This window comes from Aplidium turbinatum, chromosome 2, assembly GCF_918807975.1.
Source record: "Aplidium turbinatum chromosome 2, kaAplTurb1.1, whole genome shotgun sequence".
NCBI lineage: Eukaryota > Metazoa > Chordata > Ascidiacea > Aplousobranchia > Polyclinidae > Aplidium > Aplidium turbinatum.
The window spans coordinates 12306570-12333816 of NC_137473.1; the positions used below are offsets into that span (position 1 = coordinate 12306570).

Genomic DNA, 27247 nt, shown 5'->3' on the forward strand with positions numbered 1-27247 from the left:
CTCGGCGGACAAATATGACCGATCTAGGTGGTACTTCCCGCGGACATCACTTGCTGTGACGGCGGACATGTCCGCCGTGAATTTCGAGGCCTGAGCCTACATTATAAAGCTTGGCGATATACAATGGCAGATAGACGCAAACAAACATCAATGCTGACATACAAACATCAGCATTTTGAATGTAAGCAATCAGTCGGCTAGAAAGTTTGCCCCCCGGCAATTTTCAAAACCCGGCGCCTATGGTGGCAAATATACAGTACATATAGGAATGGGCAGAAATAATATTTTTATGGGAAGACTTGTCGGTTAATTTATGGCAATAAAATAATGGTAGCCTACAGGAGATACTTTAGTGTTCCTATTTTAAATTTATTAAAGATGTAACTGTTTGCAGTTATTGCCTTTCATAAATTTTGAATTTTAATCTTATGCTTGTGGTATGAGACATTTGCTGCCATCTTTGAACTAAAAGATAATTATAGCAAATTATAGCCTAGACTATTATCTTATTCCATATGTTTAGTTTTTTTGTTAAAGTTGAAATACATTTTTTATAATATGGCTTCATCAAAGCAAGAAGAGAATCACACTGTCAATAAAGAAAGTGCGTCCAAGACATATGGAACATTTTTTCTAGAATATTCTTTGATGGCAGAATACAACTTGTTGCACAAACAAAACTTACCTGGTGTATATGTTATCCCCTCCGCAAGAACACCCCTGCTTTGGTTTGGAGTCATATTTGTTCGTCAAGGATTGTATCAATCTGGCATATTTAAATTTTGTGTTGTTATACCACAAAATTACCCTGACGGAGATTGTCCTCAAATTTTGTTCGATCATGCCCCTTTTCATCCTTTAATAGATGCCACAGGACGTCTCGATGTGCAACGTGCCTTTCCCCAATGGAAAAGAAATGTCCATCACATATGGAATGTATTGCTTTATTTGCGGCGTATATTTTACAAGATCGAAACTCAGGCTCCGCTTAATCCTGAAGCAGCCATTTTATACGAAAGAGAACTCACACGTTTCAAAAGTTCTGTTGTAGAAAGTATTGATATAAACAAGAACCACCTGTTTGATAAACCCAAAACCAATGACCCCCATGAGTTGCAGTTTTCAGTGGTGAGTGATGCAGTACACGAAGAACGAAAGCAAGCTCTGAGAAGATCCCTAAAAGAAAGCGACAGCACATCAAACAGTTCTGGAATGTCTTGGGTTGCCCAAGGGACTTCTTTACCGTTTAGCAAGAATTTTCGTGTTGTGTAAATACTGTGGGGAAAAGATAATTTAATAAATGCAGTTACTCATAAACTTGACACATAAACAAATTCCCTTCAATGAAATCATTTCATGACATTAATACAACCCTAATGGTTAGGTAAGAAAGTGTGCTTTTAAATTAAGATGTATGTTTTAATACTAATGGAAACGAAGCTGTTTGTAAAAATCTCTAGCTAGGGTTTGGATCTAGTTAGATCGTCACTGTTTAAAAAGTATGGAATTACAGAATTGAGGGAATTGCAAGCAGTGGTGGGATTTGATCTAGTTAGCAATCGGTTCGTTTTGACCCAAATTAGCCACATTTGGCAACGCTGCATACCATGATTACGAAAAAGCGTGTAATAAGCGTCCACAAGAAAAATTTGGCCAAGGACCGGTTCTGCAAACTTTTTTATGCTTTAGGAACGGTGCAAACCAGACTAATCCCACCACTGGTTAGTGGTTACTAGTATAAATTTGCAAAAAGTATCAAAATCAATAGATGTCCTTTTCATTTGCAAATATACTTTAAAGTGTGATACAAATGTGTCAGTTTTAAATATTTTTCATTATCATGGAGCAGTCAATGATTATTATTGTTTTTGACATTTTTACTTGTTATTTGCAATGATTCTTGAACTTCCAACTGAGCTGTCTTAAAGAAGGTAAATCAAGCTCTAATAAGAAAGAGGGGATTTTAACAGAACAAGATAGCTATGAAAAATATTCAAGTTCTAATGCTAGTATATCTTCTGGGGCAAATTCACTATTATGAAGCTATGCAGAGGTAATAACAAAAGAGGCTGGTGACCCTTGAACTGGATTAGGTAATGGTATGTTGTTTAAAAGTTGCTACTTTGTTCTTTCCGTAGCAAAATTGAACTTGTCTTTTTTAAATAGCGTGTGAACACTGTACAAGAATACCTTAAATTTTGAAAATGATAAAAACTGAATCAGAATGGAACTAAATATGGACGAGAAATAAAGAAGCCAACCAAACTATTTTTAGTTAGATGAGCTGAAATGTAAAAATTTTACAACCAACACTTTTAAAAGCAATGTGTCTTGATCATAGCCGTATGAGACCAAACCATTTTGGGGGGGCAGAACGTAAATTTGCCCAAATCTGCACGTTTTTATAAAAATTGCCCAAATATAATGTATGCGGTGCATGATAACAGTGAAAAACTAACATAACAAGATCACCAGCTAACTAGAATTTCTTACCCAAGTGATCAAGATAGAACAACTGAATTCATCTTTGAATATACTGTACCTTGCTTGTGCATTGCTCGATGCTTCTGCACTTTGGCATGGTAGGTAGGAGTAACATTTAGGAGTAGGCTACCGGTATTATATACTTCAGCAGTAGCATTTTAAATGTTGGTGAAATTAACATGACACAGTTGCATATAAAAACTAAATATTTATTTTTTATTTTGGGGCGCAACTGCATCATTTTAATTTGGATAGTTTTATAAAAGTAACCAAACAAAGCTAAGCAATACCACAACATTAACATTCCATTTAACAAGTGCAGTATAACATTTTTTCGTTAAATGTTGTGGTGTTGCTTAGCTATGTCGTTTATGGGTGAAAAAGTACTGTAACCTCTCCACCCGAATTGTTTTATAAAAGTATTCACCAGATTTATATAAATTCATATTTTGTAGCTGCCCAAATCAAGATGATGCATTTATGGATATTAGGCCTATGAAAAAAATTAAATAGCCTACTTTGTAAATTTTGATGCCGAGGCAACTGCATCATGCCAATTTGGGCAGTTTTATAAATAGACTATGAACAGATAATTTCACATTTTTTTGTTGCCCAAATCTAAACGATACAGTTATGTAAATGGAAAAAAATTAATGAATTTGTTCATTTTGGGGAAACTGCCTCACGCTAATTTGGGAAGTTGCATAAACAAACTAATCAGATAATGTCATGTTTTCAGTTGCCCAAATCAACACGATGCATTTGTGAAAATTAATAAAATTAGCTATATAGCAAATTTTGTGTTTTGATTTGGGCAGATTCACAAAAGTATCAGAGACATATTTTGGTGGCTGCCCAAATTAGCATGATGCAGTTGGTTAAATGCATTTTGTACCACAGTTTCATCACCATACAATACAATACATCAATACGGGTGTGTCAAATGAAAATTTTGCGCATATTTCTTGTGCAAATAAGAAGCTGTACCGTACTTAGTTTGATAGGTAAAAGATATTAATTTGTAGTTTTTCTTAATTCATGCAATTTTGAAGCTTTTCATATAGCAATTTTTGCCCTAATAATTGCAAGATTTTGCCCGAATTCGCGACGTTTTGAAACAACAGGGGGGGCAGCTGCCCCCCCTGCCTCGTACGGCTATGGTCTTGATTGATCAACTTTATGTTTGGTCTGTGCGCAGACACTATTTTGAAGGAGTGTCATTTCTATCAATCTGAAGACAACTTTACAAGCTCAGCCGGCAGAATCAAATCTTTTTGCACCGAATAGAACTGATTTTCTTAGCTGGAATAGTTCAGAGAGAACCAGATAAAAACAATTTTTGTCACAAAATTATGTGTACCATACTATGAGTACGGTATGTCGTTTGTAACAAAAACTATGTTTCTTGCCAACAATTTAACAAAATCAACGTTTTCGAGCGTTTATAACATTAACAGAGAAAACTTATGTCATCTTAAAAGCGGTACAGTGTTAGGCTTTTTACGTTTTGTTGATAGCACGGCTCGATTGCGCCGATCATGTTGAGTTATTTTCACGTAGTTAATGATACACTGCTTGTATTATATGAACTCATTGGTAATACACACGATTCCGACGACTGTATGGTTTCTTGCTGACACTTGATGTTTACCAAATTTGTTTTGTGCAAATATGCTTAACAAATGTACAGCAATAGTTTCGGATTTGAATTGTGGCAACATGTTCTGTGTAATTATCCTGTATGAACCGGTAAAAACCAGACTCGCCTGTATTTCCATCATAGAAAATGTAACATTGTGATGCTTTTTCATACCGCTTTGCAGATTATGTGATTGTTGCAAGTCATGACGAATACAACCGTTGAAAAGACTGGTGTAACACAAATCGGGTGACATCACGTTTGATAATGTACACAAGAATTACGTTGTAATGAGAAGAGTATTTTCTATCCTGTCAAATTCCACTTACTTTCTAAAAACATGTTTTGTTGATCATTTTGAAATTTTACTTGTTTTCTATGCTGTTTCAATTGCAAGTCCACATGATAAAAAGCTGAAAATTATAAAGAATTAGGATTCCTTGTCTAAAACTGATGTTTTAAGGTCTGAGTTGATAGGTAATCTACGATTTGTATCGCTGAATACGAGGCAGTGATTGGTTGCTGTTATTCTTACAGATGCGTACCGTACAGTTGATTTTGTGTGCTTAGATTTACAAATTCTGTAAATCTTGTATTGGAGATTTTTTTCTAATCGTTTTAACCACAGAGATGCTACAGTATATATTTTTGTTTGTATCTCATAATTAACACGAACGCTTTTTCCAGTTTTAAAACTTTGTTTTTCATATCTTTATCCTGCATTGCGGGAAAGCGGACTTGAGCGCTATGCATCGGTGTACGCCTTCCGACGTACACCTGACCCACGCTGCAGCCGACGGCAATATCTGTTTCCGGTTGTCTACTCTACTTATGACTTAAATTTGGTACTTAAATCACTAAAAGCTTTTGTGAGCTAAAAGCAAACTAATCTGCTTTTGTGAGGTTTTTATGTGTACAGCCAACTGCCACGAATGGATCAGCCAATGCCTGCATATCTTGCCGGCAATATGTGTATTATTGGGATTGGGGGTACTACCTATATGCTTTTCAGTGTATTTTAATACGAGACGGTACTCGCGAAATTGACATCACAAACACCTGGAAGTGCCCCCAAGGTGTTTCATGTTTTGCTTCCGACCAACAAAATGAAAAATAATACTTGCCATAACATATAGCAGGAATCTGGAAAAAGGTAGAAGCGACAAAACGTTAACGTTGTACCTCTGTAACGACTTGCTAATAGTCCTTGACTCCATCTGGGAGCTGGATGTGATACAATATCGAATTGCATTGAGCGACTGATAGTTTTACCTTTATTATAAATATGGAAGGTCTGTAGCAAAACCCACGTTGGCAAGCATCGGTACAAACTGATGGCAACGAACTTTACAACATTTCATCACAATGATATTGCCGATGTCCCTGCGCAGTTTTGGAATGAAAGGTTCAAACGATGATGTTAAAAGCCTTAAGGTTTCTGCGGTTAAGATACATTGCCATAACGATAAAAATGAAAACAACATTTTTCAGAACTCGAAAAAACAATCGCAGAATTTATAATCAAATAGCTTTTGCTAATACCATTGGAAAACTTTACATTTTGCTTAACACGAAGCTGAAGTCTATGAATTTAAAGTTATAAGAAATTGAAACTTTGGTGAATTGAAACAAGGTCAATGGTGAGAGCAATGTGTGGGGTGAAAACGAGAAGGGAAAAAAGGACTGAAGAATTGTTGGATATGCTAGAGATGAGAGAGACCATAGACCAACTGGCAAGGGCAAATGGAGTAAGATGGTATGGACATGTGATAAGGAGGGAGGAAGGAAGTTTTCTTAGAAAGGCACTAGATCTAAAGGTGGATGGGAAGAGGAAACGCGGTCGTCCAAGAAGAACGTGGAAACAACAAGTGAAGGATAAATTTAAAAAAGTCGGACTGAAGGAGGAAGATGCAAGGGACAGGGTGAAATAGAGAAAAGGGATTAAAACAATTGCTGCGCGGAAACAATCGGCCACCCCCACTAGTGGGGAACAAACCGACGATGGATTATGATGATGATGAACAATGCAAGGTTGAAAATAGTTGGTGGTCTTGAACTCATAAACTCTATTTAAACTCTAATACTAACTTCAACTTTACTCTAATTTAAACTTCAAACTCTATTTAACAGTCTTGAAATATTGATGCACGATACAGAAGCTAATTCCACTGCTTCTCCAACAAGTTCAACATAATCTAAGCAAGGCTAGATTGACCATTCAACCTGGGCTTGGCGCACCAATATGAGGGTCCACTGCAGTATGAGCTGCAGTGGCAAGAAAATGAACACTTCTATAATATATATTTAAAAAAAATATCACCTTAAACAACATGAGAAAGCACAAGACGGTCTTCTTTCTCAGGTGTTCGTGAATCGTATTAACATTTTACATTTCAAATGGCACATGTGTGAGGCACCAAAGTCCTTCGTACTTCTCCGGGTATCTCAGATTTCAAAAATTTCCGTTTTTACAACGTTTCAACATTTCCTGGTGAGGAAACGCTGTGAAAACTTGCTAGATGGAAATGCAGTTCATACATTGGCAGAGTATTTGGCAAAGTTGCCTACTATTTGATGGAAGTTGCACACAGGCACTACTTCGTAAAATACAGTATGGTGTAACAATAGCATCCAAGAAAGTCAGCACCATATATGTTTCTCTTACACATAAATAAATAACTACATAAACCTACTGGCAATACATATCTGCTATAAATTAAGAATCGAAAAATACACAAAGAACGTTGCATTCAATATTAACGCACGCAAAGATGGCGGTTTCCGACAAAACCAACTTGTTTGTAGACTGGGATTTAACAAAGTTTCACCTTTGATGCCTATAGCGGAAAATTTGTTTTGTCAAAATAAGGTTGCGTTGGCGCACGTAGAGGCAGATAAGGTATGGTTCTTGTTACCAGAAAGAGAATATTTGTCGTATTTTGGTTACCATGCGCAGAGCGATTTAAAGTTTTCAAGTGGCCTTTCGTCGCTTTGACTGACTGTATATTGCATTTTGTGCACACTGCACAGTGACCAAGTGCTATTCAAAGACATCTTTTGGATGTTGCTTTGGTAACTTTCTTTGCTTTTGCAACTTGGAGACTTTTTGTGATTTTGTACATTGCGTCATAGAATATAAAGATTCACTGGTTGGGTGGGGACTGGATCTGAGAGAAGAAACATTTGTTGCATAATAATTTGTAAAGTTGATATCTGATCGCTTTGTTGAAGGGCGTGTTCTTTCTGACTTTCTTTTGGCGTTAAAATTTGAATATCTGGAACAAAAGATAGAATTTTGAATGCGTTTACTTGCAGAGTTGTTGATAACCAAGCTGTGTGGCAAAATCTCACTTGTTTTGTGCTTTTTTCTTCTCGAGAAAGAGAGTAATTTCACCTTCATGCAGGCTTGGCTGTCGCAGAAGCAGCTCATCCATTTTCGTTTCTGCTCGTCTCAGTCTTCTAGTCAGTCTGTCAAAAAAAATTGGTAAAAAAATAAATAAAATGCATCCGATTGCTCGAGTATGACAAGCTTCGCTTCGCATATCTTTTTTTCTTGAAGAAATGGTACTGACGGGAGGGACCACGAGAAGGTGCTTGTTCTTCCCCCCCCGGGTATCCGATTGATACGCTTGATACGACGCAACCATGACTCGGCAATTTCAAAATCCTCTCACCTGATCTGACGAACTCCAAAACACGTCACGCAAATGACAACAAAACAAATGCTCTCTAGTGCCATGAGACAAAGGTGGCGAGCAATCATGCAGCGGTTCAGGTAGTCAAATGAATCCGCCAAGCCTCTCGTCTGGAATTGCAAACAAAACCGTCAAACAAGTCGATACAACAGTTCATACCCAGTATTGGTGATTGTGATTTCTCTTGTGATAGTAGACTTTGCAAACGTTGAATCAATGTAAATATGATCGATTTTGCAGGCAGATGCGTTGAGCTAATATTTTTAGGGCTCGGTATCAGGCAAGGTCCCAAAGTTATCCCAACAAAATCCGGGCTCCATATACAAAGCAAAGCACTCCCTGGATTCCCCTGTCAATGCTGCTGTTTTATTTAACGTCTGAAGACGTTGAATCAATGTAAAAAAAAAACGATTGATGTGCTGTCTGGATAGTGGACAGTTGTCTATGCCGAGGGCAATGCTTACCTTTTTGTTGAGTATTTCTGTGTTGATCTTCTCCATTATGCTGACCTGGAACAGATGCTTGTTGGTTTCCTCCACAGCTTCGGTGGTTTCTTCCAAACGTTTTTCGGTTTGTTGAAAAACACGTTGCATTTCGTCGGTTTGACGTTTAAATCTGCAAAACTTCATCATCACAACAAAAAAGGTGAAATTTGCACCTGTATCAGCAAATCTTTCTCACTAACTGTAACGTAGCCAGAGAGTGAGAAGGGGGTTGTGAACCCCTAAACTCCTTTTGAAACGTCACAACAAGTGGACAAATATCTATTAGTATAATTATCGCTGTATTGATTTAATTGGCGTCATATCACGCACCTCACAAAGGAGAGTGGAGCATCCAACCTCTGTGTACGATCCTGCCTAGGGAGTATGATTACACCACAGTTCTACAGTTCTTAAAGTGCGTTCTTTATCAACACAGCCCCATAATTGGGCAATGATTAGCCGTTTTATTTAATTACAACTAGGATCTTTTCACTGAAAAAAATCACGCAACTTTTAATTCAAGAAACGAAAGAGATTATAGGGGCTATTTCAAAAATAATGTTGTTTGGCTTAATTAAGCAATGGTTCTACCTTTGACTAAGGTTTTCCAAATAAGCGCTGCTCAGTGAGACGTTCTTTTCTAGAATTCGTATTCGGTTGTTCATCCTTCTTACGACCGATTCCTTTTGGGTTGTGCCGGTGGCAAGACTAACCGTGTCATGTTCCTAAAAAGTAGAAATAAATTATAATTTATTTTCTAAAAAAAAAGGAAGTAGGCCTAATTGTAAACCAGCATGAGCTCACATTGATGATTTATCACAGTCGGACATCTACCGTCAGAGAGTTCACTTTCGCCAAAATTGAAAGGGGGCTAGTGAACTTTCTAATCTGTCAAATTTTTTCATTTTTTGAATCTTAAACGGCCGTTGAACTGGCGTATTTTTGCAAAGTTTTAATTACTGGATTCGGAATATTTCCTGTCATGATACGGTAGGATGACATCAAAAAGGCAAGATATCATTGATTTATAATTTAAGTCGAAATCGTAGAGCTTGGGTACAAACTTAATCTGGATTTAAATGTTTTAGTCACAAAATCATATGTTCAGGATGAAATTTAGGTCTAGGTTTCACCTCAACTGAAGTCACAGCTGCCACCTTGCTTGCGTTCTCTTCATGGATTGTCCAGGAGGGAGTTGATGGCTCGCTGCTTGTGCTAGGTGAGCTAGCAGCTTCAAAAACCTACAGCAACGCTCGCTTTATCATACAGTAATTCTCTGCACGACGTCTCAAAAAGACGTAGGGTGAAAACATGAAGGATGACAGCACTAGCCCTCTGAATCGTGATGAGCGGAAGCTGATATACGCCTTGCCAGACACTGTCTTTTACCCAGACAGCTGGGAAATGAGACGAAAAAAAAACAGGAAGACGGTAAAAAGCGACCAGAAGCGGATTTTTATCCGACTAGCAATGTTGGAATTTTAAATGTTTCAACAGCTCACTTTTACCGAAAAATCAGAGAAAATTGCTTCTGCAGCGTATTTCTCGCCACTTCACACAGGTTGAAGTCGGGAGAATTTTCGCGTGTCCGGAATCAAACCATAAAATACGCTGATTGATTGCAAGAGTTTTTATCCTCGGTACGAGAAAATCTCTTTAAAAGCTTAAATCTTAATACTTTTGCATGCTAGTAAAGGCTTTGAATCACTGAGCAATGCCGGTCACAGCGATGAACAGAGTGGAGTTTCCGCTTCGTAATGAAGTGGTTTTGTCCATGAATTATTCCATTCACCAGACGTCGCTGCATGAATAGTTGAAGTGAGTTGTTCCAGCGCACACCTCGAGATGTATCGACATGTCGTTCTGTGATGTTGTCGTTTCCGTTCACAATCGGTCGCTAACCGAATGAGCTATCGGGGCGGATCACTGAGTCGGATGTGTGTCGTCTGGTAACACAGCTTCGCTTCAAAACACTGACACGAGTCAAGACTCTAACGCTGACTACTGAAGAAACCGTTGCTGACAGCATTTCATCAGACAACGCTTTGCCTAAAAGTTACAATTCAATTATGAAACAACATCAGAACAAAACACTGACTGTGGGTGGTACAAAACATGCTTTTAAAGGCAAGTTATATAATTAAGATTTATGCTTACGTAATCTTGATATGAAGGAGATGCACCATCATCTGGGGTGTTGAATTTGTTTACGTCTTTAAAAGGGCTCTTGGACAAATCCGGTGATGCAGGATCTTCCGAGATCACACGGAAAAACCTATTTACGTTATTTAAGTCTTCATCTTGTTTGTAATGAATTATCGTATCTTTAAATCCACTGAATCGAACTTTGTCATTTCCGTTATCCGCAGTACCAATCTCCTCTTTGTCTGCTATCTGATCTTGAATCTGATCTACATTGGAAGGCTTAAGCACAAAGCCAGAGCTGTCTAATGTCACTGTGCCATGAGTTACATGAGAACTATCTAGTTTTGAAGACCCGGGCGTGGATTTTGCATGTTTAGTTGTAATAGTGCTCTGTGCAATAGCACTGTCTTCATCACCGCTTGTCTCCTGGTTTTCAACCGTCACATCCTCCATGGCGTTGCTAAACATCATTTTGTCTTGTGGAGTTAAGCTTAGTTGTAAAAATGGGGCTTTTGTGTCAACTTTTTCGTCGACAAATTGGTTTGAATTTGTTTCGCTGACAGCAAAATCGAAATTCCAAGGTTTTTCAATGCTTTCCACAGCTGGAGGCGCCGGGAAGGCTTCTGATCTTGTTGTTGGCGGTTTTGGATTCTTTTTGTCGATGACAAGAGGGAAAGCTGCATATCCTGACGTGTGGTTTCCGTACGGTTGAACGACGCACGATAACACCGATATTCTGAAACCGATCAAAATGTTTTGAAACACAACTCATATTGGCTCTCAAAAAACTTAGGAGCAAAATGGTTGGAACGCTTGGTTAATCTAATAAAAAAATAAAGAGCCCAAAATATGGATAACAAACTCATGTTCAGTATAAGTCTAGTATCTACATTTTGGGTTCTTTATTTTTTGATCAGAGCAACTCAAATATTCTTCACAAAGTCTCTAGATGAGTGCATAGATTGTTATAGCTTATAACTACTTTCGTTTTTCATCTGGTGTCTCCACTACAGCTGATCGTTTTATAAACATTTGCCTTCCTCTTGTAAGTAATTAGTCATGTAGCTATAGAATCTTTTGTGATATAAACCGAAATTTATTGGTTTTCTGCAAAGAACTTCGACAAAATAGAAGCAATGACGACTTCATTTTCGTGCTGAACAACTTGAATAAGCCACAGTTGGTAAAACTAAAAACACCTTATCATTCAAAGAAACCACAGTATCGAAGTACCTGTAAACAAACTCTAAGAAAAAGCAAAAGGCGGTGCTGAAGTCATCGGCTGAAAAACTTGATAAAAACTGGAGCGGATGCAAAGGTGTGGAGGATCGGGGGGATGGAACAATGTCCTGGCCGGTTCCCGTTTCAATCAAAGTAACGAGAGGAGGACGTGAGGTCCGGGAAGTTGTTGTTTCCATCTCTGATCTAAAGATGGCGGAGGATGAAAATACCACAGGAAGTGGTTATTAAGAAAACAAAGCAATAGTTTTTTTTTTCTAAAGTACTCTAAACCTTAAAATCGTTTGACTGAACTATCAATCACAACAGTATCTCACTAAAGTTTTATGCTGTAGAACAGGTTTTCATTCATTAGGACTCAAATGAAATGAAAATGTTCATTTTAAGACCCACCCTTTCGTGGTTTCTATTTTTTTTTACAGTAACGTTGTGTATGCGTGCTAAAAAATAAAGTGAAAGATTTTTTTAAAAATGGGAAGCCTAAAATCTAGAAATAAAGTTTTTATGCCCACAAGTTATCAAATAAAGCAGTGGTTTCCAACCTTTTTTATTCTGTGGAACCGTTTAGTCGATATTTAAATTCCCCCTACAAACTTAGTTTGTTAAAACCTCGTTTACATTAACATTTTATTCTAAGTCTTAGAAGAGAAACTGAACTCTCACTAGTAATAAGCTTTTTAGCCTCTAATATTCTTCTTCATACTAAAATAATTAAAATCCCAATAAAAAAAATGTTTTACATCGCAAGTTTGAGCACTATAATATCTTGATGGCATGAAAAACAATTCCTCTCCTACTGTATCAGCTTCTTAAAATTGTTGCTGATTTCGTGTGATTGCTCGCTTTCCCAAACAAGCTCTAATTATGATGTATAATATAGTGCGTAGCATCTGTGACATCACAGATGTTTTGATTATCTATTGATACTCTCAACTTTTGAGTGAAGTCACAAAGGTTTAGTTAGTGTGTGAAAACATGTAAATTCAAAAATGACTTGCACGCGCTCTAAAGCTCCAGTCTAGGCCAACTTACTCGGCTTTAAAAGCTTTATAATCCTAAAACAAAATTCCCCCTGCAAACTGAAAAATTCCCTCTTAGTGGGGAAGCCACCCGGTTGGAAACCACTGTGTTAAAGCATCAAGATATTTCAGTTTTTGAGCTTTGCAGTCGTGCTAGCCGCTGTCATGCAGGCTACCTCAACACAGAAGTAACTCTTCACGCACGTTTTAAACCCCACAAGATTTGCCACTTTTCCCATTTTACTAGCAAGGCGGTATACATGATTTAACTGACAATAGCATTTTGCTCTTATACACGATATAGAAAAAGTGAATTCGTTTTTACAACTATTCATTCCGTTATTTTAAAGTATTCTATAGGATTCCACACTTAAAATGGCGGCATTTCATTGTCTGTTCGGCTACCTAGTGGTTCCCAACCTTTTTTGGCTGTTACCCTAATCTCCACCCTGAAGTGAGCCAATTACCCCCACAATCAATTTTCAAAAACAAAAGTGTTTATTGCCATCAGGGATTTGCTATGTGTTTCAAAGGGCTAACTATGACAATCAAAATGCAATACAATACTGAATACAAGATAAAAATGCGTGGTAAACATTCAATGGGAAGGTTGGGCCTGGACTTCAGCCGCCAGCTTTGTGATCCTGGGCTTTGTAGTACTGAGGGCGATTCTTGCGTCGCTTTCGACATCCAGGCGATTGCGCTTTTTTGTCTTCATTCCCAAGACAGTTGAAAATCTTGTTCATAACCATACGTTGTTGAAAAAGATGTCAGAATATTTAATGCCTGTGTCGCTAATGTTGGTGTGTCCTGGAGTCTGCTAAACCAGAAGGGTTTCAACCTTTCCCCTTGAAATCAAGTTTCAACTCCTCGTTCATTCGGAGAGTGATAAATTCTTCTGCAGTCGGAAAGTCGTCATCATCCACCTAGCTGTCATCACATGTGGAGGCTCAGTGCACCATTGGAGACTAGCCGTGTCCAAATTCGGAAAGTAGTTGTCCATCTTCTTGGCTATCTGGCCTAAGTGGTCAGCTATGTCCTCCTTCAACGCCGCTGTCAAATCAAGTCCATTGCCTTTGAGGTAGGCTACATGTCAAGCGTCTGAAACTGCGCCACTGTGCCTCTTCCAACTCGCTTGTTCCACAATTTAACCTTTGAGATAAATGCTGCTACGGTTACTTGGTGTCGATCACAATTAGCTACATTCTTGCCTTGAATTAAAAGATTGCCTTTGTTCAATTCACCAAAGATATCAGCCAGATAGCACAGCTGGGAAATCCATTGTTGGTTAGAGAAGTATTCAGCCAAGTCGGACTTCTTTTTTATCCGAAAAACATGGGCAGCCTCACGAAGTTCGACCAGACGGGTTATCACTATGCCATGAGACAGCCATCGTACTTGAGGTACAGTAATCGGTAAGGCGATCTGTGTGGTGCAGTAATGCTTCGTATCTTTCTTCCATCTTCTTGCACAGTTCCTGGAAAAGACGGCTGTTCAATTCCTTCGCTTTTATAAAGTCCACAACCTTCACTGCTTCTAAATCGGGTCTCGTTACCCCCCGGGGTAATTTACCCCCAGGTTGGGAACCACTGGGCTACAACAATAAAAGATACAAACAAGGCTACAAAGTTTTATTGTGACTTCACCTGTTTGTGACCAAGGTCACTGGTGACTCCCAGTTGGGATCAAAAGTCTCCTCCTGCATCACGTTTAGGTCCGGAGTTGGTGCACCACTGGTGGTTGAACTGCGTATTTAAGATAATATCTCATCACTCTACAACAAGTTCCATTTGATTGAAAAATTCCAAAAAAGAGAAAAATGTTATTGGAGTCAAAATCACAACAAGTATATCAATAGAAATAACTCGGCCACATGTCTAGCGAAACTTATTCATACAAAATCAATATGGTGTGTTTTCAATAAATGGCAGGTTGCTTGCAGTTTAAAACTAGTTGGAATAGGTTTAAACGTAAGCCAAAGAAAATCAAAACATCGCCAACATAAGAAAACGTTCAAAAACCTTTACCGCGTTAGTCGCCGCAGAAATTGTTACTTCTGAAACCCTTATGCAAAAAGCATTGTTACTAAGGTCCTATTTAGGACCAACCAAGTAACAGGTTTGGCCTTGGCATATTGTAAAACGGCCCTTTCTGCTTATGGGCTCTAAAAGTTGTATAAGGTATAAAACAAAACTTACATCGCGTTGGCAGCAGGTGGTTTATTGGCGAGTAAGTTACCAACGGCGGTTTTGACAATATCCAACATCTTTTCAATCGAACCACCTTCGGCGTGGTTCCTTGTCTGTGACAAAGTGGATGGGACTTGAAGTGAAAGCATGCTCTTGTTATGACACAGGCCTTTACTAGATGTTGTCGCGGCTAATAACAAAAAAGCTGGTACTCCTGGCTTCAAACCAGCCTAAACTTAATCAAACTATAAAAGTAGCTGGTCTTCGGTTAATGAGCTTCAATCAGTGTTGCCAGATCAAAGCCATGCAACTAAAGACTAGCTACTTTTAAACTGTTACTGATTGTCAGTGTTGCCAGATTAGAAATTCTGTCCCCAAAAAACTTGGAGAAATTTCAAGTTCGTTGTGGACAAAACCCTGGCAACACTGTTTTCAATATTTTTTTCTTTTTGCGTGATAAAAGATTAAGGAATTAGACAAGATTTACGTGAGCGTTGTTAATGTCTTCAGTTTCCACATCATTAGAAGCAAGTATATCCTTTAATTTTAAAATATTTTCTTCAACAACTTTTTCCTCTGCGGCATCTTCGTATTCTTCCTCCATCGAGACTCCGAAGACTCGGGTCAGGGTCAAAGGACAAAAATGCTCATTTCCAAAAAAGCTCCGCATTTCGAACTGCAAAGAACATTTCTAACTAAAAAATCAAGTTCATAGTGAGAAATAAAATACGCAATCAAAAGAATTTCAACCCTCTCCAGTTTATTAACCACACCAGAACATAGGTAACACGAAGAACAAGAAATCTTCCTTAGAAAAACGTAAGTCGTACCTTTATATACTTTGCAAACATGTCCGGTTCCCGTTTTGGGAAAAAACTTTGAACAAGTCTTTCGTTTTGGGCTTCGAAAGTGTCGAGCAGCCGCCACTCCCTGGCTGGAAACCTCTCGCTTATAGAGACATCAAACATGCCAGGCATAGAGGAAAATAGTTCCAAGTTGGCTAATTGGACTTGCTGGACCTGTGAAAAACATTGCAGGTGTACAAAGCAAAAAGTAAGTGCATAAAGATTGTTCAATGTATTCTCTTAACTTCAAATCAAATACTACATATGAAATAGTGTCATTTTGCAACAAAATCTAATGAGCGCCAAATACTTTACAAGTAGAGCCAAGGCCTTACATTGTTTGAGAAAATTTTACTGACTGCATTAAAATTACTTCACCAAACTTAGTTATTGTGCTTTTAATTTCATTTTACATCACATTGCAAAACAATAAACACATACAGGCCTAAGAGACATTCTTTTAAGATCAGGAGGACAAAGCTAAGCAGAAGATAGCAACGACAATCGAAGGTGCTTCTGTTTACATATATGACAAGATAGAGCAAATATCACGAGCAAATGATTTAATCATTGCCTGGTGGTTTACGTCATTTAATTACCTGTATAGGTTCACACAACTCAATCACAAACCAAATCTCGTTCGAACAAGGGTTGAGCAAGTATAGGTCTTTGTTTTCATCCAATATCGCGCCAACATTCTGAAAACTGATCTATTAAATAATGCGTTTTTCGATTGTATTTGAACCATAGACTCCTTTCGATTGTATTTGAATCATAGATTTGAATAGACAAACGAGTGGGTCTGACTTGGACGATTAAACTTTCGTTAAAATTACAGAGCGTAAAGAATTATAAAACATATAAAAGGCTAATTCGAAATTAGCAGATGAAAATCATGTGTTTTCTTTCGACGTTTAGGATTTTTATAAAACGAGAAGTACGGATCGATATTATATGATGTTCTTTCACGTTTTTTTTTCAAGCAATCCATTTGTTTATTTTAAAGAACCAAAACATTGACCACTGACCTACAGTAAACATAATTTAATATTGCTGATTACAGTATTTTGTTTATGTTTCAAATCTTACCCTAGTGTTTCACAGCTTGTTTTGTTACGTTTGTCATACAATGACACCCGTGATGTTTTTTAGTCAGATATTAATATTAACAAAACAACTAAAATTTTGTTTCTAAAGGTTCTTGTTCTAAACAACCCTACAACGCCTCCATACACTGCAACCCTAATAAACTTAAAGCACGACAACACACATGAAAGTTAAAGCTGGTTGAGAAAGCAGACAGTAGCGATAATTTATCACCTTCGCCTCTGGGTTATGAGACAGCACTTTCGCACCACAATCCTGTGACGCGTAATTCATTTTTTTGGCTCTTGACACTCGATGCGGAGGAATATGTAGTTCTGTTGATGCTGTATCTTCCTAAAGAAACGGAAAAAAGGTTAATTTATTTCAAGACTTTGCATTGAGATTTAACTACTTCTAATTGGAGATAAACTTTAAGAAGTTGCAGATAAACTTTGAAATCAAAGAACAATTCAAAATGATATAAAAATGCAAAAGAAAGATAAAATTATGAATTCCTTGAACCTGGGATTGAATTTGATTTTTCTTCCATTCTTCAAAGGACTGAATGTCACCAACTGCCAATTCAACCGGTTTTTCATCTGCAACTACAAAGAAAATTTCGCTAACATCTCACGCAGCAAACTAAGCTTCAATCATACAAACTGCCTCAGTTCAATGACAAGTCAAAAATACGATCTTGTTCAACTGAATTTTTAAGGTCGTACTATAAAGGCGGTGGGGTGGTGCAATGGACAAGGCATTGGCTTTCCAATTATGCAAACCTGGTTCGACTCCCGGCTTCAGCTGGTTGTTGAAAACACCACTCACCTCTACCTAAATCCTAGGGTGTAATAAATTAAGTGGGCATAATTGCTGCAGGAAAAGCGGTCGAGCAAAAGGAACTGGCCACCCTACTCTCCTTAGTGCCGAAGGCTTAGTACAGTGAGAACCTTATCTTCTTACCCAACACTTGATTCAAGTAAGGAACACCTTTACCTTTTACCATGACGTATTCATCCTCTAACCGAAATAGTAATGTTGCTCATCAAATGACAAAAACAAAATGAAAACTTTACAAGGTCAAGACTCCAGATCTATGTTTTATGTGTACTTTATTGCTCTATGTGCTATACCGTATCGTCATTTAGTTGCTATTGTATTCTACGGCTCCATGCCTAAAGAATGGCTTATAGAGAACCAATTTGTTTTATTCCTGCTTGGTTTCAGCAAGTATTCTGTTCACTAGGATGAAACTTGTTAGGCCTACCTGTGTGCAATCTGTAAGTTAGTTTATGTTGCTGTAATGTTATTTTCGGTTTTACGTTGATCTGTTCTCTTAATGACGTCATTGCCGCTTTTCACAAAGGAAGCAGCTGATTTAGAAGCCATTTTGATGTTTTGTTGTTGCAAAAATTGTTGGAAAAAATCAACTGTAAGACACTTTTTCGTCAAAGATTGTGCGCTGCAAAACTGGAGGTTTAAGCCATGCGCTCAAGAAAGTTGGAAAGTGCGCACCATTTCTTAAAATTCTGCCGATTTTCTTCAGTAAATCACGTAATTGTGATTCACTTCATTTGATAATTCCAACTATTGCTTGGCACCATTGTTAGTAGTCGTGAGCTAAAGGCTCGCAGAAAATTAAAACAAACACATGCAAATAAAAACTAAGCTAAGGCCGCCACACCGAGACAGAAGGCTTCCCTTGCATCCTGCGTCATGTTTGAGGATGCTGGTAATACAAGGAAAAATTCGCACCTTAACTTCTTAATATGGTTTCATGCAGCATATGGATGAACTAGAATGACAAGCTGAATAACTAAACGTATATAATTGTAACCGAGATAGATTCAAGCTTATTGGTGTTAATTTGTATACATCATATGCATATTATACACACACCGCATTTATTTGCTTGTTATACTTTTGGTGTAAAAGTGATAAAAAAAGGCCGATACAGAAAATGCATAGGATTTGATCAAAACAATAATGTAACCATAAACTGTTGATAATAGCATCCATACCGGCTCGAACAGTAATACATATTTTCGTTGCTTTATAGAGAAGTACAAACCACTCACCGAGTTTTTGTAAACTTGGCATTGCGTTGTCAGAAATTTCGTGCACATGTTGGTTATTTGAAACGTCATTTTCTTTGGTCACCTTTAAATCAACCAAATCGTCTTCTTCGTTGAAGGTATGAGCTGATGATTTCGCACCAAAGCGTTCACCATCAGAAATATGAGCAAATTGACTACCACCGACTTCGTTTTCAAAAATTTCCTTTTGAACCTGCGAGAACAAGAAAGATTTATTACTCATATTCATGCTAAAAATACAAGTAAAAAGTAAAATATATATTGCGATGAAAGTTGTGTACTGTGTGGATCGGAACAAACATCTTCAACACAGCGTTTATAAAGTAACTTAAGATAAAAACGCAGTAACTTTCAAGGAGATTATTAAAACGTCTCAAAATCGGGTAAATATTACCACAGTATTGTCATCATATGCTTTTTGCTGGCCGTTGTTCCTCTGCACTGATCTTTCAGTTATCAACGAAGGATTTTCTTGTGTCCATTGCTGCTTTGTTGGCAAAGTGGTATCAGTGTTGAGCTATGAATAGAAACAAGCACAAAACTTTAAAAAATTGTCGATAAAAAGGAGTTTAATTTTCACCAAGGGAATTGGTGTTGTCAGTACCTGGTGGAATACCACTGGCTAAGTGGTTGAAAAAACATTACTAAAATTTTCAAGGTGATGTTGGTACAGTGAATGCTTTCCTTTACAAGTTGACTCTAACAAAACAAAATACCAGTATATAACTACATTTAAGCTTTGTATGCGTCCTGGTTTTTTTGGTGTTCAACTGTTTATCCCGTACAAGACTGATACATTTCAATGAGATTCGAAAAAAAGTTTACTACCATAGAAGAATCCTGCACAGAATTAAAACTGTAAATAAATTAAAACTTTTCTTGCTCTCACATAACGGATTAGGGCTAGACATTTAGTTAAAACCGAGCATTTTATCAACAACAAAAAAATTTATAGAAAAATTAATAAAATATTTAAAAAAATGAACAGCATGGATGTTCACACAGAATGCGCATTAAAATTGATTAAAAAGTATAAGAATAAATTGTGTACAATCAATCATTTTATTTTTCGTCATTAACGCGTCCAGGACGAAAAAGATACTAACTACAAAAATCGATATAGACCTACCAGCACGTTACCGAACGGGAAAAGGTGGCAAAACCTTGAAAGGTTTAAAACGTGCCTGAATGAAAAATTATGTAGTAGGCTATATATCAGTAGTTAGCACGGCCACAAAACCCAAAAAACAAATAGCAAAAACAAAAATAAAACAGAGAGAAGCACACATGTAGTAATGAATGACAGCCTAATGAAAAGTGTTGTGGATTGAATTTGCATAACTCTATGTTTTTTTGAGAAATTTAAATAGCAAAACGATATAAATCTATTTTTCTGGTGACCTGAGTCAAGCAGTTTGTGGGATCAAACCAGGATGTGATTTTGTTGACATAAAAATTGTGTCAAGTGTGGCATTGTAAAATTTGTTTTAAAAGCATCACAGAAAAGAATTTTCTAACAATGCAAACATTGTTCTATGTTAATGATACCAGATACAGCTACCAAGGCCTTCTATATCTTTCAGTAATTTTTTGTTTTTAAAAAAACAGCAAAACTTGGAAAAATGTGCATGTTGCTCTAGAATGGAAATTCAAGAAGTAATTATGATGATTATGACAAATCATTTCACTTGCATTTGAAAATTTGGAATGCAACTGTTGATAAACATCCATTGCTTTGTAGCCAGATACTGAAATTTAGAGCAATAATATCTTCTAAGGCAGGGGTCACCAACCTTTTTTGCATGCGGGCCACTTTGGCACTAAATAGAGCTGTGGCGGGCCGCACTAATAAAATTTTAGGTAGGTTGACTCTTATGCTAGAAATGAACGCATTTCGTACCCAGTATTCAGCGTTACATGTTGTTACTATTTATCTAAGAATACCGCAGCAACAAAATTAGTCGAACAACGCTACTGCCAGGCCAAGCTCCTTTAACAACACTTTTGACTTCTTTAACAATGTCTAATAAACGAGGCCACTTGTTTTGCGCAATTGTAGCGAGGCGAACGGTTTCATTAGAATATTCATCGCCAAGCAAGAGTGATGTTGTCACTTCGCTTTGCAAAAGATATCTTGCAATTAACAGTTTCAGTAACCAAAGAAATGTTTGACAAATCGCAATACAGGCAACAACAGTGACCTGCTATGCTGCTAACATATCAGCGAAAAATAGGCTCCAATAACAGGGAGAAAGAAGCTAGGCATCATGAAACAAACGCTTGGGGAAATCACCGAAAAAAACGTTTCTATCGTAACTTATGAACGGTGTTCCTTCTAAAGAAGCAATGAGTTGGTTTTTTATCTTTTTGTGAGAGTCTATAAAACCGTATTTCTTGATTATTAGACAACTGTCACTTGCGGTGCTTATCAGCATGACAAGAATTGTTGATTAACAACATTTTGCAGTACCAAACTAAATATTTTCATAATACAACCAGAAGTTGTCTTATGAAAATACAACAATAATACAACCAGAAGTAATGCAACCAACACCTGTCAGAAGATATTTCATTTTCTTGATACAACCAGAAAATGTCTTTAAATTTAAAAAATATTTTGCCAATTTATTATAAATTGAGTTGGCACACCGGCCTATTTTGCTAACAAAAACTTGCTTAAAGGGAACACTGCTCGTGAAACACAATAACGGTGAAACGCACACTAGTGTTTACATGACACTTACAAACTTAAAATAAGCAACCCTATGCTCACAGACAATTTCGAAATTCGAAAACAGACGTTTTAATCAACCACTGGGACAGTGTGGCTGGACATCGCATTGGAATAACGTTAAGCGACCCCCACCCTAGAACTACAATCTGAATGGTCTGTCGGTGGAATCGTATGCAAAGCGAAAATATGCTTCCCGGAAAGTATTTTTTACCTTCATGCTCATTGACTCCTCAAGAAAAGTATTTTTGGTTATACTTGCACGCTGATACCTTCCGCGGGCCGCAGCGATGCAGTGTGGTGGGCCGCATGCGGCCCGCCATTTGGTGACCCCTGTTATAAGGTGTTGCTTTGAAATGACCTAAGTTTATTAAATTAAGTAAAAGTAATATAAAATCAAATTTAGAATGATGTAATTAGAATTAGAATGAATTTGTAATGATGTAAGTTATATTTAAATAGTCAAGAAGTTTCAATTAAAAACAAAAAGGTATTGGAGTTAAATTATTTAATCCCAGTGATGATATCAAGAAGGTACAAATATAAACTTGTTGAATTTGCAGAATAGTTAATGTGTGCCATAACAAAAGCAGTTGAAAACCAACTATACAATATGAATCATGCCGACAAGCTTTTTTGAACAATTTTGTACAACAACATTTTTTGAAACTTATTTATGAAGACCATACGGTATAATACCACAATCAATCTTGCAGCACCAAAGATCGACAAAAATGTTGATGTTAGTGTAAAAATATAATGTCAGTGTTAGCATATCGTCACCCTCATAACAAAACTGCCTAACTCATTTTTTTAGCTTTTGAGAAAAACACAAAAAACTTCCGCAAAGATAATGTTTTTATTAACGAATTTTTGCAAAAAAGTAGCCTACAGTACTTTAGTGAGTGTGAAACGTCTTGAGCATTTTTCCAGGCATCACTAAAGTTAAAACCAGTGACTTGGGCTGAAAATCTCAAAATTGTCAAAAAGTGAGTTAGGCAGTTTTGTTATGAGGGTGACGATATCTTTAATTGCCATAAAGGTTAGGGAAACACTGGGTTAGACTACAAACCTCTGGTGCAATGACACATGCACTCAAACTCAGGATCTGTATGATTTTAATCCATGCAAATGTTGCCATACTTTTAACAGAAAAAACATAATATTGCAAACAGTTAGTCAGTTTTTAAGCAAACTTAATGCTATTTTCTGTTAGTAAAAAGGCATCTATTAACTGTGTTAGTAGTATTCAAACATTATCTGCATATTAATGCATAAGCAAAATAAGCAAACCAGTTAGTTTTCATGCCACCTAAAAATCAGAAGATCGACTGTTAGTTGTAACTAATGTAAGATTACACAATACACACTGCAGCAACTACATGCCTATCAGTTAATTGTTACACAATTATCATTACCCTGGCCTCGGTATGACAGCATTGACCTAACATTGTTACTAGCTTTTAGTTTGCTGAATTTTCTTAGTTAATATTGTATATATAATTGTAAGTCATAAAACGACTGAGTTTAAAAATAGGAAATAACTATGTTAATTGTACAATACAACATTGTCCCGAACATTGTTGATAAAAAAGATCAATGTCTAGAAAAGAACATCAAAATTCATATTTAAACAAACTTAGGCTAACCTAATTATAAGTCTTAATAGTTTAGGTCCTCAACCCCAAGAATTCTGTAATCAATAAGTTGGTGGAATGATGGTTAAGCCAACGTGTCTAACTTGCTTCACTTGTACACTTTTCGGTTCATTTCCACCTATCTCTAAATAACATAGGGCAAACCGGGGCATGTTGTCACAATCTTTACAAATTAGCATGTATCCCATTCTGTTCCAATGGTATCAAGATGCTAGATAGTACAATTGAAAGCTAAGTATCATTTGACTGTTTAGCTGCAGCTTAAGTTTTTCCTGGTTATTTAGTTTTTGTATAAATGTATGTATTATTAGTGATGGAACAACCTCCGGCTCCAGTTCCAGCCAAACTCCTGCTACTTTTCTCAACTCCGGCCCAGAGCCGGTGGTTAGTGAGCCAACTGTGTGTGTGGCTGTGGTTAAGTTTATGATCTTGGAAAAATGTAATTGTATGCATCAATGTGGTATTGTAATAATAAAAGAATACAGAATTGCACATGCTGGCTGTAACATTGGTCTTAAATGTATATGTAAGATTGAAAATGGGCTCAAGGAAGTCAATCAAAAATTTAAAATATCTTAAAACCAATACAGTGCAACATCAAGTGGATAGTAAACATAGCCAGAATTAAAATCTACCCAAACGTTTAGTCCTAAATGAACCTTTTTGAAGGACCATAAGCATTGCTATAAAGCACCTTCTTTAAGAGTGCCTGGTTATCGCTTCACTGGTGCACCAACAACCAGGGCCGTTGAGGATAATTTGGATCCAGTATCAATGAGACTCTCAGGGCCCAAGTTCAGACACTTCTGTGAAAAACGAACCATAGCCTATCCAACAAATACAAAATTTTTCAAGTTTCTGGGCCTCTCGGAATAGTTATGGGCCATTAAAATCATCCCAGGTCCAAATATACCTTCTCGCCACAAATACCTTGAATACAAATACGTCAAATACCTTGCTACTGCCCATAACCGCTTGGTTAAAACAATGATTATACAGTATATATGAGGTAGATATTAACAAAGGTAGGAACTCCGGCCGGAGTTGACATTCTCTAGCCAGAAGATCCTGCCTCTGTTGCCAGAATGGCCCGTTTCGACTAGTCCAATTCAGCTATTTCCCTATTCGGCTACAGTCCGATGCGGCTAGTTCCCTATTCAGCTACAGTTTTGAATTTTGAATATTTTATTCCACAATATCGTTTCTTTTATAGTTGAAATTATCGAAGCTTTAGATGAGTGGGGTTTAGACCTAACCACTAACCAGGGGCAAAAAAATGGTTATTACAAGTGGTGTTTCAAAGATAAAACACTTCGCGAAAAAGATTTAGATCATTTAAATGGACTTAAAGAGTGCTGAAAGCGAAAAATAGCCTACGTTGCTCTTGCCCGCAAAACAGCAGCTGATCGCATGACTTTCTCATATGGTATGGAAATTTCAAAGTAGATGATAGAGTAACTTACGCTGCTGGAATAGTCACGTAACTATTCACTGCAATATTAAGTAAACCAACTAAATTAGACGCGCTATTTTCAATGAGGTCTTCCCGCTGTGAGATCAATCATGATTCAACAGAACGCATTGTTTTGTTCGCAATGTGTGAGAATTAAATTGAAAACCGATAAAAGAAAAGGTGTTTAATGGTCTTGGTTGCAGATATTGCCTGCAATAACGACGTCTCTTACCGCTATTATCACCTAGCTAACCTGATATCATTGTTTTATGCGACCGCTTAGGTTTGACATCGACTGCAACGATCATGGATTGTTACGTAATAAGAACGATTACATCCTACACGCAAAAATAAAAAAATTGATTTCTTAAAACAGCTCTTTCTGTTTTGTCTCGTGAGCTTTGCATATTGCTCAACAACTGCATAAAGTTTAGAATTGACAAGAAATCATTAAATTTGAAATTTAAGTTTGAATCACTGGAAATAAACGTATTCAAAACTTTTACTTTTCGACGCCGTTTCAAACTCCATAATCTATGTCAACAATGATTTTGCGGTAGAAAAAATGCGTTCATTTTGAAAACTGCCAAGCTGGAGACAATAGCTTGTCCTGTGTATAGGTAGAACCTGTCTTTTTGAGGTGAAATTCACTTGCAAACATCTCGACTTATACTCGAGTATATACGGTATTCGATAAAAGACTGTAAAGACTTTCGATAAAAAACAGAAGAAAAAACACTTTGCCGTTGTTAACGCTTTGAAGGTAAGTAATTAGCAAAACGTGCGATACGAGGTTAATAAAACCGATAGCGGGTTTTCACTTTGCTTGAAATCATAATTTTTTGCGTTTTATTTTGATAACTTCACTGTCTTGATTGTTGTTATTTACTCGCACAAAAAGGAAATGAATCGGCTTGTTTTCCAACTGTTCCAATTATGAGCTAACAATATCAAAATTTTTACGACTAGGCGTACTGCATGCGTAAAACTAATCGTTTCAAGTAGCAGTTCTAATAAATTCGGTTTGCGACCTAGGTGTCAATATTAACAAGACACTAAGCTTAATCAAAGACTACTTTAATTGAGTAAAATAGCATTATGGTTATGACGTCATCACCTTTCTTACCCCCTAAAGTTTTTTGAAAAGTCGGCGCCTATGATTGTGGAATAAAATACAAAATACAATTCAAAACTGTAGCCGAATAGGGAACTAGCCGAATCAGACTGTAGCCGAATAGGGAAATAGCCGATCGGACTAGCCGAATAGTAGCAGACCCCTCTGTTGCATCACTATATTTTATGCAGGTAGATGGGCTGTGGTAACATGCCCCCACCAAGGGGCGTGTTGTTACAGACCTGTTGTTACAGACCGTGAGGAATGTTGTCACAAATTTTCTACACACGTTTTATGATTAAAATATTACAGAAATCAACAAAGAATGGTTTTAATACTGGTGAACAAAATGAAAATATATATGCAAAAAAGTAATTTATAACAAATTAGCAAAGATTAAATAACTGGTGAACAACTCATTTGATTTTAAGCATAAGCAAAGAACTAATGCTCATTGTCAAAAACAATAAAAATGTCATCTTGAGAATTATGTGTCACTATCGAAAACTGTATATGTGTCCATCACTATCTAATATTAATCTTTATTTCTTAAAATTTAATACACATATCGGCTCGTTACAAAAGTATAAATAAATTTCTATATAGCCTACCTTAATAGCAAAATGCATACCACAGGGCGTGTTGTTGCAGCTGTGACAACATGCCTCGTGGTATAAAACCATGTGGTTTCGACAAGCACTTGTTTTGTCTCAGCGACATGTCTTGAATGCTTGGTATGATGAAAAGAGCAGGCTTCAAGCTAACAAATGGTATCTTTCCTGGTCAGTTATGACCATGCTTTAGTTTGCCAGACCATTTTTTAGTTCAGTTAGAAAACCTAATTTTGCCTAAAATTTAATTGCACTTCATAATTTCTGCTACCGGTATAGCCTAGTGAAAATTTTTTAACCATCACTGCTTGTACGAAAAAGGACTGAAAACTATGCCTTCCACTGAAAACTCGTAGTTATATGCTTGGGTTATCACATGGAGATCGTGCTGTAACAACACACCCCTGTAACAACACGCCCCTGTTTGCCATACAAGTAAAAAAATTAAAGTTTAAAGGCTATGAAACATCGCATGCCTCTTTATAAAGCACACCTGTGGAACAATCTTCTTCGTGTAAACCTTCTTTACCACTCCAGGGGTCAAGAGGCTCTGCTTTTTACCATCCTTGGGCAGTGGCGGCCACTCGGTCTAGATGTTTGGGCAGGTGTCGAGCAGCCACTGAATAGATTCATCATCCAGTTCACACAGACAGGTGCAACCTAATTCGTACCATGAACAATTCGTACCGTCAGTTCGTACCTTGAAAAGATCGAGAGAAAAAAAAGCCGAAGTCGCTGATCGCAGTTTTCGCAAACAT

General features: G+C 37.2%; 2 protein-coding genes across 7 annotated transcripts; one reads left to right on the forward strand and one right to left on the reverse strand.

The window, feature by feature from the left end:
• Positions 1–528: 528 nt before the first annotated feature.
• LOC145765233 (AKT-interacting protein-like) lies at positions 529–4812 on the forward strand. Its single transcript, XM_082577019.1, has one exon. The coding sequence runs from the start codon at positions 559–561 to the stop codon at positions 1270–1272; it is 714 nt and encodes a 237-aa protein (XP_082433145.1). The 5' UTR covers positions 529–558; the 3' UTR covers positions 1273–4812.
• A 571-nt stretch (positions 4813–5383) lies between these two features.
• LOC145764671 (SUN domain-containing ossification factor-like) lies at positions 5384–27067 on the reverse strand. Of its 6 annotated transcripts, none has more exons than XR_014288505.1 (20): positions 26983–27067; positions 19317–19439; positions 18905–19115; positions 17349–17431; positions 17061–17180; positions 16340–16438; positions 15726–15914; positions 15383–15571; positions 14905–15008; positions 14353–14451; positions 11682–11873; positions 10461–11184; positions 9437–9544; positions 8895–9028; positions 8283–8433; positions 7798–7928; positions 7475–7591; positions 6242–7398; positions 6147–6189; positions 5384–5736 (listed from the first exon to the last, which is right to left on the reverse strand). XR_014288505.1 is itself a non-coding variant. In XM_082576320.1 (18 exons), exons 1-18 carry the CDS (start codon positions 22792–22794, stop codon positions 7164–7166), a joined length of 3078 nt encoding a protein of 1025 aa, XP_082432446.1. In that variant the 5' UTR covers positions 22795–22864; the 3' UTR covers positions 5384–7163. The 6 variants fall into 6 exon arrangements, 1 of the variants encoding a protein (XP_082432446.1); XR_014288506.1 differs by lacking the exon at positions 26983–27067 and adding an exon at positions 24006–24025; XR_014288503.1 differs by lacking the exon at positions 26983–27067 and adding an exon at positions 22726–22864 and having other exon boundaries at positions 19320–19439.
• Between the last annotated feature and the right edge of the window lie 180 nt (positions 27068–27247).

What these genes read in the sequence shown, in the direction of transcription:
- LOC145764671 (XM_082576320.1), bottom strand. Translation starts at nt 22,794, where the DNA reads ATGGCAACATTTGCATGGATTAAAATCATACAGATCCTGAGTTTGAGT. An exon ending in GCCAAGTTTACAAAAACTCG is followed by an intron (nt 17,432 to 18,904) that starts GTGAGTGGTTTG and finishes TTTTCTTTGTAG; the next exon opens with TTGCAGATGAAAAACCGGTT. An exon ending in TTCTTAGAGTTTGTTTACAG is followed by an intron (nt 11,185 to 11,681) that starts GTACTTCGATAC and finishes GATCGGTTTCAG; the next exon opens with AATATCGGTGTTATCGTGCG.
- LOC145765233 (XM_082577019.1), top strand. Translation starts at nt 559, where the DNA reads ATGGCTTCATCAAAGCAAGAAGAGAATCACACTGTCAATAAAGAAAGT.